Source organism: Salvelinus sp. IW2-2015, linkage group LG27 (assembly GCF_002910315.2).
Source record: "Salvelinus sp. IW2-2015 linkage group LG27, ASM291031v2, whole genome shotgun sequence".
Lineage (NCBI taxonomy): Eukaryota > Metazoa > Chordata > Actinopteri > Salmoniformes > Salmonidae > Salvelinus > Salvelinus sp. IW2-2015.
This window is the reverse complement of record NC_036867.1, coordinates 794,181-806,390: the sequence shown is the minus strand read 5'-3', so window position 1 is coordinate 806,390 and position 12,210 is coordinate 794,181. Positions and strand designations below refer to the sequence as shown.

The 12,210-nt window shown below is 42.3% G+C and overlaps 1 protein-coding gene across 1 annotated transcript; it reads left to right on the top strand.

Moving 5' to 3' along the window:
• The first annotated feature begins 5,053 nt into the window (after positions 1–5,053).
• On the top strand, positions 5,054–8,611 carry rpl22l1 (ribosomal protein L22-like 1). Its single transcript, XM_023973291.2, has 4 exons — positions 5,054–5,571; positions 7,703–7,816; positions 8,013–8,134; positions 8,277–8,611. The coding sequence occupies exons 1-4, from the start codon at positions 5,563–5,565 to the stop codon at positions 8,419–8,421; spliced, it is 390 nt and encodes a 129-aa protein (XP_023829059.1). The 5' UTR covers positions 5,054–5,562; the 3' UTR covers positions 8,422–8,611.
• Positions 8,612–12,210: the final 3,599 nt, after the last annotated feature.

Genomic DNA, 12,210 nt, shown 5'->3' with positions numbered 1-12,210 from the left:
GAGTTCAGTTAACCCAACTCCTTTGGGATGAAATGGAACGAACGGGCTGCCGCCGGCTGTATCGGTCCTCTAATACAGAGTAGAAAAGACCCAGTGCATTCACTTTGTGATGTCCACGGCTATGTCATCAACACAATGGAGTGGGAAAAAAACAAATGATTTAAATATTGAAAGTGAATGTGTTACAGAGAGAGAAAATGGTGCAGACATTAGGGACGGGGGTGTGAGCGTGTTGGTCTGGGCAGAGGAGATGTAGTCGTTTGTGTATGTAAATTGTAAATTGTTTGTACTTTTAAGTGGGATTAAAATGTATTTTAATTGTCATTGTCAATAATCTACAAAAAACAATGTTAAAGTGGAAGAAAATTTCAAACTTAACCGCCTAGAGTTAATACAAAAGTCCCGATCACAATCTGTCTAAACTAAAGAGATTTTTTTTGTTGCATGGACTGCGTCTCGCCAATGGTGACCTTCCGTATCTGTCAGGCCATGAGACATCCCAAAAATCTGTCTTTTCACAAACGCCGGCAGCGTCCAAACGGTTTACCCAGTGATTGACAGATAAATGCAGGAGCTGTCTTCCAATTCGGTCCATTAGACTATGTTCACCGAAATTCACAAATTATATAATATGGTATGGAGACTTAATAGTTTATACACATTTTCCATAATGAACATGACTTATTATAGCCTACATGAAAAAAGTCAAGCATTATTGACACTGAAAAGCTGCTGTGTCTGATCCCATGTAGACCTACCACCTCCTGCCATTGTGCCTTGATCAAGGCAATAAGACCCCCACATAGAACTGCACTGTTAGTCACATGTTGCCAACCCTCCATCTGGAGAACTTCTGTGTGTGCAGGTTTGGCTTTTGATTCAGCCCTGAAACACCCACGTCTGCTTATCAAGGTCCTGTTGAGCAACTGATGTTTAGGCTACAATGGTTAGACCAGGGCTGGAACAAAAGCCTGCACACCCTGTAGCTAACCTGGAGGATGGTTTGCCACCCTTGATGTAAAATATTCCAACCAAATACTTTTGTCTTTACAAAATGATTCCCTCATTCAATAAATCAGGGATCAAATGGATAAGGTAGGTCACTTCAAAGCAAGGTACAACTAGACGTGTTATCATATAAGCCTAGAATATGAATGTTTCAGGGGTGATCTATGCACAGCAAGTTGTCAATTAGGCTATTAGAATATGTCGCAATTAAATGGCTACTGTTTAATAGAGGGGAATCCCCATTTTCCAACGTGCAGATTTATTTAGGCTCTACAGTGCCGGTGGAAAGGCACAGAGAAATTAGTCCTTAGTTATCTCCCTAGTTAACTATAACTGCTACAAGTTATGTTTGGAATTGGTGATCTAGTTTGGGATTCTTTTACATCTGCTGCTGAAATGTCCTCTCACCTTGGGCAACCGCCCACTGGCACACACACAGACATGCACTGAAGGGTCTTTCCGATAATGGCTGATGTCTTTTTTATTGATCATATAAGTGTGCTTTCATGAATTACATTAACAATTATGAAACTAATGTTTTCCTTTTCATGACCTAACAAACCCTAATTTAACAACTTGGCACAGCGCATCATGCCATTCAGGTTGGCAAATTTTAAATCTGCAATCTCGAACAGCCTACTGTCAAGCACAGATTCAGACTAGCGGCAAATGTAACTTGAACTATTTATTTATTACCCTTATTTTACCAAGTAAATTGACTGAGAACACATCATTTACAGCAACAACCTGGGGAATAGTTACAAGGGAGAGGAGGGGGATGAATGAGCTAATTGGAGGCTGGGGATGATTAAGTGGCCATGATGGCATGAGGGCCAGATTGGGATTTTAGCCAGGACACCGGGGTTAACACCCCTACTCTTACGATAAGTGCCATGGGATAGGCCCACCCACTTGTGAGCCAGGCCCAGCCAATCAGAATTAGTTTTGCCAATTGTACTCCCCCTCAAAACTTAAGATATCTGTGGCGCTGTGTTGTGACAAAACTGCACATTTTAGAGTGGCCTTTTATTGTACCCAGCACAAGGTGCACCTGTGTAATGACCATGCTGTTTAATCAGCTTTTTGATATGCCACCTGTCAGGTGGATGGATTATTTTGGCAAATGAGAAATGCTCACTAACATGGATGTAAACAAATTTGTGCACAGCATTTGAGAGAAAGAAGCTTTTTGTGTGTATGGAACATTTATTGTATCTTTTATTTCAGCTCATGAAACATGGGACCAGCACTTTACATGTTGCATTTATATTTTTGTGCAGTATAAGCATCTTTGCTGACGTGGGCATGTTTTCAATATAGACTCCTTTTGTCATACAGTATTCCATATAAGGCATCCAGACTATATGAAAGTTACCCAGGTTACCCTTAAATCTGGTAATAAATCAAATCTAGTGATACATAACTTGACATTGTGGGAGGATGGCCAACCTTTCAATTAATGGCACCCCATTTCATAGCTGCTATAAATGGTAGGTTACAAAGTTTCTTCTGATAACAGTCTCCAGTATCAACATTTTCAAGCAAGCAAAGACAGGGAGAATCTGTAGACGTGCTGAGATAATATAACATTATTTGTCAGAATGTATTAGCCTTCACAAGAGCATAACATATGCAAATATGTCCCCTTTTGTGTTTTACACTTCTAGCAGAGGAATGACATTTCTGAGTGATGATATTCAGTTTCACTGGCTTATAGTATGTTCTATGGATGGTCTTAAACCACTCATTTATGTCTGATTATATGAACATGACTGGATACAGATATGTTAGAATGCCCATTCATCATCAGTTCTTCCTCACAGTTTGTTTTATCGGGAAAAGCCTCTATCAACCCTTGATACAGTTTGGAAATCAACTGTAGAGGTTTGTCAGACTGCCTTAAAATAGTTAATCTTTGAAGCTTCTGTCTTGTCCAGTGTTTGCTACATAGAGAATAGTGTTGCATCGGCAAAAGATAACCTCAGCACCATCACAGACTGGTCTTCCCCGGCTGAGACCCCTGTCACCATCTGATCCTGCTCAGATGAGGCATGACAAAGAGTTACCTTGATGTACATTTCTACATTATATCATCCAATACTAGAATCAATAGTTGTATCATGGAAATTACCAGCAATTTAAGATGAAACTTTATCTATTCACTGGTTGATATAATATAAAAATTCACCTGAACTCTAAACTGGTCTTCCCTGGCTGTCTTACCCTGCTGGGACACCTGTCACCATCTGATCCTGCTAAGACATGATGACCATAGTGTTGTGTACTGACTGCACCATGACAGTGAAGCCTATACAGCTGTTATACCGTGTCAGTATGGAAAAAGTAGGGAATTAGCTAGGGAAACGGACAGCTCAATAACATTAGATTGCTATACTGACTAATAAAAACTGGCATTGCACTTTCAAAAAACGTCAGAATATCAGTATTCAATTGGCTGCTGGTTTCATCATTTGATTCGGGTCTAGTGTGATTGAGGCAAAAATAATAGCTAAAGTCAGTGAGCGAGCTAGCTAACATTATCCAACTTTTCTCTAACTCAAAATGGTACATCAACTGGTGAAAACTAGCCGTGTTAATTTACTTCTGTTGAAATGAGACAAAACAAAGACTACAAACCATTTCCAGACACACTACAGCTGTTAAATAGTGCTACTGACAGATTGCTAGAGATGAACTGGCTGTGGTAGCTACTAGCTAGCTAGTTCATTCACTTCAGATAAGAGCGTCTGCTAAATGACTTAAATGTAATGTAATGTAACTTCAGTCGAGAAGGGATGAAACATGTAATGCATTAGCTTACATTACATGAGTTACATTAAGTCAGCACTGGGAATAAATACTTTTTGTCCCCCCGTCCCAGGGAAAGTTGCAGTCCTGTATTTTGCAGTATTATTTTAGTGCCTTGTTGCATACATATGCCCATTTTAATTCAGTATATTTGCATTATTCTTTTCACTCATTATTTTTGAGTCACTACAATGTTGTTGATCCATCTTCAATTCTCCAATCACAGCCATTGAACTCTAGCGGTTTTAAAGTCACCAATGGCATCATGGTGACATCCCTAACCAGTTTTCCTTCCTGTCCTGCAGCTCAGTTCAGAAGGATGACTGCATCTTTGATGTGTCTGGGTAGTTTAATAAATTAATTATTAACTTGACCATGCTTAAAGAGATATTCAATGTCTGATTTGTTATTGTTCTAATTCGGTACTTGACTGAGGGACCTTACAGATGTACGTATGGGGGACAGAGGAAGGTGTAGTCATTCAAAAATCATGTCAACCCCTATTATTCTACACAGATTATGTGATTTGTTAAGCCAAATTTTACTTCTGAACTAATTTTAGTCTTGTCTAAAAGTGGGTGAATACTTAAGCAACGGCTATTTTAGTTATACAATTTGTGTTCATATGTAAACAATTGTAAAAATGTTCTTTTCACTTTGACATTATGGAGTATTTTGTGTTGATCAATGACATCAAAATGCAATTAAAGGGTCAATCAGCGGTTCCGACATCAATTTGACTTATAAATTAATTATATGTTCCCATTGATTCTTTAAGAATATATGCCTTGTGCATAGTTCAACTGTCATGCCCCATCAGAACCCAAAATATAAGCTTGTTTTACGCAAATGTTTGTAAACAAAGAAAATGTAAACAAACTATATAGCCTCAACATGGTTAAAACTATCATGTTGATATCATGGCCGGTCAATCCTTGCATCCATAGCTCTGTATAGGAATTTGAGAGTGAATACATTTCTCCAGCCCTATCCCTCATCTTTTTACCGAACCAGGGGTGGGGAGGCCTCTGTTATTGTTTCTACTGCCGAGTGCCCCTTTACATTTCTATCCCACTTTGTAAGGCAACAACGTGAAAAAGTTAAACGGTTGGTAGACTTTCTATAGGCACTATATAGAAGACTTGGATAAAAGAAAGATCAAATAAGGTGTGTGAGCGTGTTGGTCACTCATGCATGCTTGTGGTCAGGCTACTCAGTAAGCATATTAGCAACAATACAGACCTATTACATCAGTAAATCAACGACCCTGCTTTTCTACCTGTCAATGATTGACCACTCTCTCATGCTGGGTCTGGCTGGGTGCTGTCTGGCTGCTCTTTGGACCGACATGGCCTTTGGCGTGGATCAACATAAGAACAACCAATAATAACCAATGAAGCCCTCCATTTTTTCAAACTAATATAGCAGTAAAGTAGATTTATCGTAAGATATACAAAGCAAAGTTTAAAAAAAAATGTTTTTTTAAACAGCATTCAAAGGCAAATTACAGAAAAATAGTTCATTTCACAACTATATACCACCAGTGATTTATTTATTGAAAGTATGGGAATAGTATTTCCTTCATTTAATTCATCAGTGTACTGCAGTCTACAGTAGAATATCCCAAATTCCAATTTGAAATGCCATTCCTGAACAATGACCATATTAGGCAAAGGGCTCACGTAACGACGTTTACGACCACCGCGCCCGACTAACGCAACTTCCTTTCTACTCCGCACACCCAAGATGGCACCGGTACGTGAAAAGAGCTCGACAGAAAAACCCTTCTTATCATTGTTAATTTCACTTTTACATTATACATCAATATGTATTTCTGGGGTTATGTGATTAAATAAAGCAAGCGACTACTCGCCATTCATTAGGCAGCAAGGCTAAGCTAGCTAGGCTTGCATAAGGTTAGCTAGCTAGCAGTACACGTGTTCAGTTTCAAAATGATCATTACTGTAAATCAGCGTTTGCCAAACTCTGTCTTGGGGACCCCAAAGGGGTGCACGTTTTGGCTTAGCACTACACAGGCACAGCTGCGTGAAGATGTTTTGAGTTGGGGGTGCTGATAAGTGATATAATATTTCTAATCACCGGATTTGCCGAGTGGTATACAGTGTCATCAAGCGTTTTTTTTTTTTTTTTTTATTTAAACAAATGGGGCTTCATCTGAGCACAGTCCAGACGAATTTGGCCTTTTTAAAAACTCATTTCAAGCAATTCTAATTCATTTAGGCCTACATGACAGGAGACTATTTTATACTACACGAGTGGCTAATCTGACACTCAAACAGAAACTACCTAGGCCCAGATTACCAAAAGCATTTTAGGCTAAATGAATTGTTTGAACCATAGGATTTTATCATTTTAATCTTAAAATGTAGCCATAAAATGCTTTTGGGAATCTGGGCCATGGTCTTGACCTGGCCCAGGGCCAATAAAAAGGGAGACACAAATTGGGCTCTCGAGTGGCACAGCGGTCTAAGGCACTTAATCTCAGTGCAAGAGGCGTCACTGCAGTACCTGGTTCGAATCCAGGCTGCATCACATCCGGCTGTGATTGGGAGTCCAATAGGGATGCACACAATTGGCTCAGAGTTGTTTAAAAGTACAACATTAGGAGGAAATAAATATTATAGGCTACTAAATCAACTTTCCAGTGGTATTGACTCCCCCAATGAAGATAGCATGAATATGCGTAGCCTTCTCACCATACCAGTGATGGTCTCAAGATAGGCCTGAGCTACTTTAAAAAAGCAGTGCTGTTCGTCAGTTGGGGGGGGGGGAAAGTAACTTCAACTGGCAAATTAGTCTTTCAGCAGTTGTAATTTGCTTTCCAAACATATTTCCCACGATTGTATTTTGAAAGGTCTTGATCTGTTCACTGACAGTGTAATGAGAAGTACAAACCGCCGAACAAAAATGCCATTCAAGTCAGGACTGACAGCCATTTTGAGCATACCCTTGACTTTACCAGTCAAATTACCAGGGTGTTGTTCCAAACCCTTCCCAGCTAGCACATTTGTTTCCTTGAAAGTTGTGGGAACATACGTTTTTGGTTTCCCATTGGTTCTGGGAACAAAGCCATACGTTTCCTGACCGTTTAAAATAGTTTTTTTTACATGTTCGGTTAACGGAAGTGAAAATTTAGCCAGTTTAGGGAATGTACATTTTTAGGTTGCAGGCAGGTTCTGAGACGGTTTTCCTGGGAGGTTTTATTAACGTCAAGTTTTGTCACGTTTTGATTATTTGAATCAGCTGTGTAGTGCTAGGGCTAAAACCAAAATGTGCAGCCCTCGGTCCTCCCCAGCACCGAGTTTGAGAAACGCTGCTCTAAAGTAATTTCCGAGCATAGATTCAGGAGGTTTTCCCAATTTAAAATATTTGTTTACTTTATAAGTATACATTTGGCATCCTCTTTTCACTTGCAATGGCATAAATACATTTGATCTAACTTTGGATTGAGGGTCAGTGTGAATTAGATCCACTGTGCCGTATAATAAAGGGGAATTTGCTCATTCTCATTCCACGGAGGGGCGAGTGTCTGCAGGATTTTGCTCCTCCCTTGTACTTAAGGTGAATTAAGGTCATCAATTAGTAAGGAGCTCCCCTTTACCTGGGTGTCTTGGTCTTAATTGAAATGAAAACCCCAAAATCAGCAGACACTAGGCCCTCTATGGAATGAGTTTGACACCCCTGTATTACACTACTCTAGTCTGAGGAAAGCTGAATCATGTTGGCTTAATCCCTATTCTATCCTCTGAGAGCCATGGTTTAGAATCAGGAGGAACATTAGATTGAGGAATGCCTATCATGGTGATCAGAATCATTCCTGTCGTTTATATTTCTATGATCTGAATGCCATGGTTGTTTTCCCTAGCTAAAGCAGAAGAAACAGACTGTGGTCAAGAGGACCAAGAGGGGGGTGTCCTGGAAGTTCACCCTGGACCTAACCCACCCTGTGGAGGACGGAATTCTGGACTCGGCCAACTTCGTAAGTTACCGGCCCTGCTTCGCCTGACACCACCGAGCTACCGCCAACGCTCCTCCTCATCATTAAGCAGGCTAGGGATATTATACTTTATTATTGTGTTGTGTTTGCCTAACTCTGTGTGTGTGGACTAGGGTTCCATTCCCTAGCTCAAACCCTAGGGTTCTCTTCCCTAGTGTCACTGTGCTCTGTCCAACAGGAAACATTCCTCAAAGAGAGGGTAAAGGTCAATGGCAAGACAGGAAATCTGGCTAATGTAATCGAGATCGCCCGCCTGAAGAACAAGATCAACGTCACATCACAGAAGCAGTTCTCTAAGAGGTGGGCTGTTGGTGTCCGTAGTCTACTACTCAGCATGCCTTGTTAACCAGGAGTATGTTTGAGAAACACCCTTTAGGACAGGTCTGAAGTGTTCTTCTCCCCTTTGACGTCAAACTCATTATCCTCTCCCATTGGTCCACAGGTACCTGAAATACCTGACCAAGAAGTACCTGAAGAAGAACAACCTCCGTGATTGGTTGAGAGTCGTGGCGTCAGACAAGGAGACCTACGAGCTGAGATACTTCCAGATCAGCCAGGAAGAGGAGGAGTCCGACAATGACGAGTAGAACCAAGCTCCGCACACCTGCCCCAGCATGTAGGACTGGACACTGGCCGGTCCCACACACGTGTCACATGCGTGTGAGGGAAAGCCGTTTGTGAGAGACCTTTCCATTTTCAGTGGATGGACTGCAAACTTCAGAGTGTTTCGTCATGAGCTGGAGTCTTGATAGGATAATAAATGAGATCAACAAAACAGCCCTGGTGTGTTCTGCTTGTTTTTTTTGTTGGTGCATGACTTTCAATGAAGTATGAGTTTCAGTGCGGAATAATTGGCACAGAACTTCTCAAATGACCATCACAGGTGTAATTCCCAGTATGTCCACATGATGTCACCAGGGGCTGAGTGTTACTGTGTCCTGTTGTATTGTTATAGAGTGTGCAAATCAGCACTGCTAACAGCAATGCTGGCTAAACCGGAAGTTTTTTTTTTAGAATATAAAATAAATAACCTCAACGATGCACTGCTCTTAGAATATGGAGTACGGGATTACCATCCTGTAACCAGAGCATGAACACTACTCCTATATGATCTTTACTATACCCCACCTCCAGTGTAGATACCCCAGGTGGCAGGTAGCCTACTGGTTAGAGCGTTGGGCCAGTAACCTAAAGGTTGCTGGATCGAATCCCCGAGCTGACAAGGTAAAAATCTGTCGTTCTCCCCCTGAACAAGGCAGTTAACCCATTGTTTCCCAGTAGGCTGTCATTGTAAATAAGAATTTGTTCATAACTGACTTGCCTAGTTAAATAAAGGTTAAAAAAATAGTCTCTGCAGCCTTCAGTTCACTATAATCCAAACAAGTCTTTCTGACCAACTAACCGTTTATTAATGTGTAACGTTTTGGTAGCAGTAGTCTGTATGAGGTATGTCGGAACCAGCTGAGACGGTGTCGGAACCAACCGCAGGTAGTTTTTACTCCGTTATTGTCTGCCTAGTTTGAGTTTCCTTAATCTTATGTTATACAATCTTCTACCTTGGCCGATGTCAGAATGCTAGTGAATGTTTTATATTTCCAGGAGTAGAGTGATGTTTTCCCTTTCATCTGTGGGTGTGGTGTGAGTGTCCTTCAGTACAAACCGTTCCTCAACGTAGCAAACGTTCAAACGAACTGGAAGCACCCCTGGTTTGTTAGGTGTGTCTTGAGTGTGTGTGGATGCATGGGTGTCTCTGGGTTTGTTCTCACTCTCTGATCAGCTCTCATCTGCAGTGGATAAAACACACTGCCTTAGGAATGCCCAGTGCCCATTTCACCCTGAATGACCATGCAACTGCATAGTTGTGTGGATAATAATTGGAATAACTGTGTTTTCCTGTCTTTGTCCATGTCTGTGTGTCTGCTTTATATTGCAGGGAACTGTGTATGTTATTAGCCCTGAGACTGATTAGTCAGGCTGCAGGTAGGTAACCTGATCTGTTCTTCAGATGAGCAGATTACAGCATAGATACAATACTGGACAGCACAGTAGCTATAAAACTGTCCTCAGACCATACCTAGCCCTATACCCCAGCCCACATGATCCTAAACCCGTTATACCCCAGCCCACATGATCCTAACACCCGTTATACCCCAGCACATTGAATCCTAAACCTATTATACCCAGCCCACATGATCCTAAACCCGTTATACCCCAGCCCAACATGATGCTCTTAAACGCATTTATCCCCAGCACCACATGATCCTAAACCGTTATACCCAGCCCACATGATCCTAAACCCTTATACCCCAGCCCACATGATCCTAACCCATTTACACCCCAGCCCAGATTGATCCTAAACCCGTTATACCCAGCCACATGATCCTAAAACCGTTACCCCAGCCCACATGATTTAAACCCGATTATACCCCCAGCCACATGATCCTAAACCGTTATAACCTTCCAGCCCACATGATCCTAAACCCGTTATACCCCAGCCACATGATCTATTACCAAATCCAATTGTACCCAGCCACATGATTAAACCCATTATATCCCCCACATGATTCTTAAACCCATTATACCCAGCCCACATGATCCTAAACCCATTATACCCCGCCAGCCGCACATGATCTAAACCCATTATACCCAGCCCACATGATTTAACCTAAACCATTATACCACAGCCCACATGATCCTAAACCCATTACCCAGCCCAATGATCTAAACCCATTATACCCAGCCACATGATCCTAAACCTTATACCCCGCCCACATGATCTAAACCCTAATACCCCAGCCCCACATGATCTAAAACCCATTTATACACCAGCCACATGATCCTTAAACCCATTATACCCCAGCCTCACATGACTAAACCCTATACTCCTCCAGCCACACATGATCCTAAACCCGTTATACCCAGCCACATGATCTAAACCCATTATCCCCAGCCCACATGATCCTAAACCCATTATACCCCAGCCCACATGATCCTAAACCCATTATACCCCCAGCCACAATGATCCTAAACCCATTATAACCCACAGCCCCCATGATCCTAAACCCGTTATACCCCAGCCCACATTGATCCTAAACCCTTATCCCCAGCCACATGATCCTAAACCGTTATAACCCCCAGCCAATGATCCTAAACCCATTATACCCCAGCCACATGATCCTAAACCGTTATACCCCAGCCCACATGATCTTAAACCCATTTACCCCCAGCCCACATGATCCTAAACCCTTATACCAGCCCACATGATCCTTAACCCGATTTAACCCCAGCCCACATGATCCTAAACCCATTTACCCCCAGCCCACATGATCTAAACCATTATACCCCAGCCCACATGATCCTAAGCCCATTTATAACCCCAGCCCACATTGACCTAAACCCTTATACCCCAGCCCACAATGATCCTAACCACCCGTTAACCCCAGCCCACATATCCTAACCCATTATACCCCAGCCCACATGATCTATAACCCCTAACCACCCAGCCCACATGATCCTAAACCATTATACCCCAGCCCACATGATCCTAACCCGTTATACCCCAGCCCACATATCCTAACCCGTTATACCCCAGCCACATGATCCTAAACCCATATACCCCAGCCCACATGATCCTAAACCATTATACCCCAGCCAACATGATCCTAAACCATTCTACCCTACCCCAGCCCACATGATCCTAACCATTGTACCCCAGCCCACATGATCCTAACCCATGTATACCCCAGCCCACATGATCCTAAACCCAGTTATACCCAGCCACTGATCATCACCGTTATAACCCCAGGCCCCAACATGATCCTAAACCCGTTATACCCCAGCCACATGATCCTTAAACCCATTGTACCCAGCCACAATCCTAAACCATATACCAGCCCACATGATCTTAAACCCATTGATACCCAGCACATGATCTAAACCCATTACCCAGCCCACATGATCCTAAACCCATTTACACCCCAGCCCACATGATCAACCATTATACCCCAGCCCACATGATCCTAAACCCATTGTATACCCAGCCCACATGATCCTAAACCCATTATACCCCAGCCCACAATGATCCTACCAACCCGTTAATACCCCAGCCCACATGATCCTAAACCCATATACCCAGCCCAATGATCTAAACCTTATACCCCAGCCCACATGATCCTAAACCCATTATACCCCAGCCCCAGCCCACATGATCCTAAACCCGTTATACCCCAGCCCACATGATCCTAAACCCTTATACCCAAGCCCACATGATCCTAAACCCATTTATACCCCAGCCCACATGATCCTAAACCCATTATACCCCCCCACATGATCTAAAACTTTACCCAGCCCACATGATCCTAAACCATTGTCACCCA

Excerpts from the sequence above, each read along its gene's own strand:
- rpl22l1 (XM_023973291.2), top strand. Across the intron at positions 7,817-8,012 it reads TTCTGGACTCGGCCAACTTC|GAAACATTCCTCAAAGAGAG; the intron begins GTAAGTTACCGG and ends TCTGTCCAACAG. Across the intron at positions 8,135-8,276 it reads CAGAAGCAGTTCTCTAAGAG|GTACCTGAAATACCTGACCA; the intron begins GTGGGCTGTTGG and ends ATTGGTCCACAG.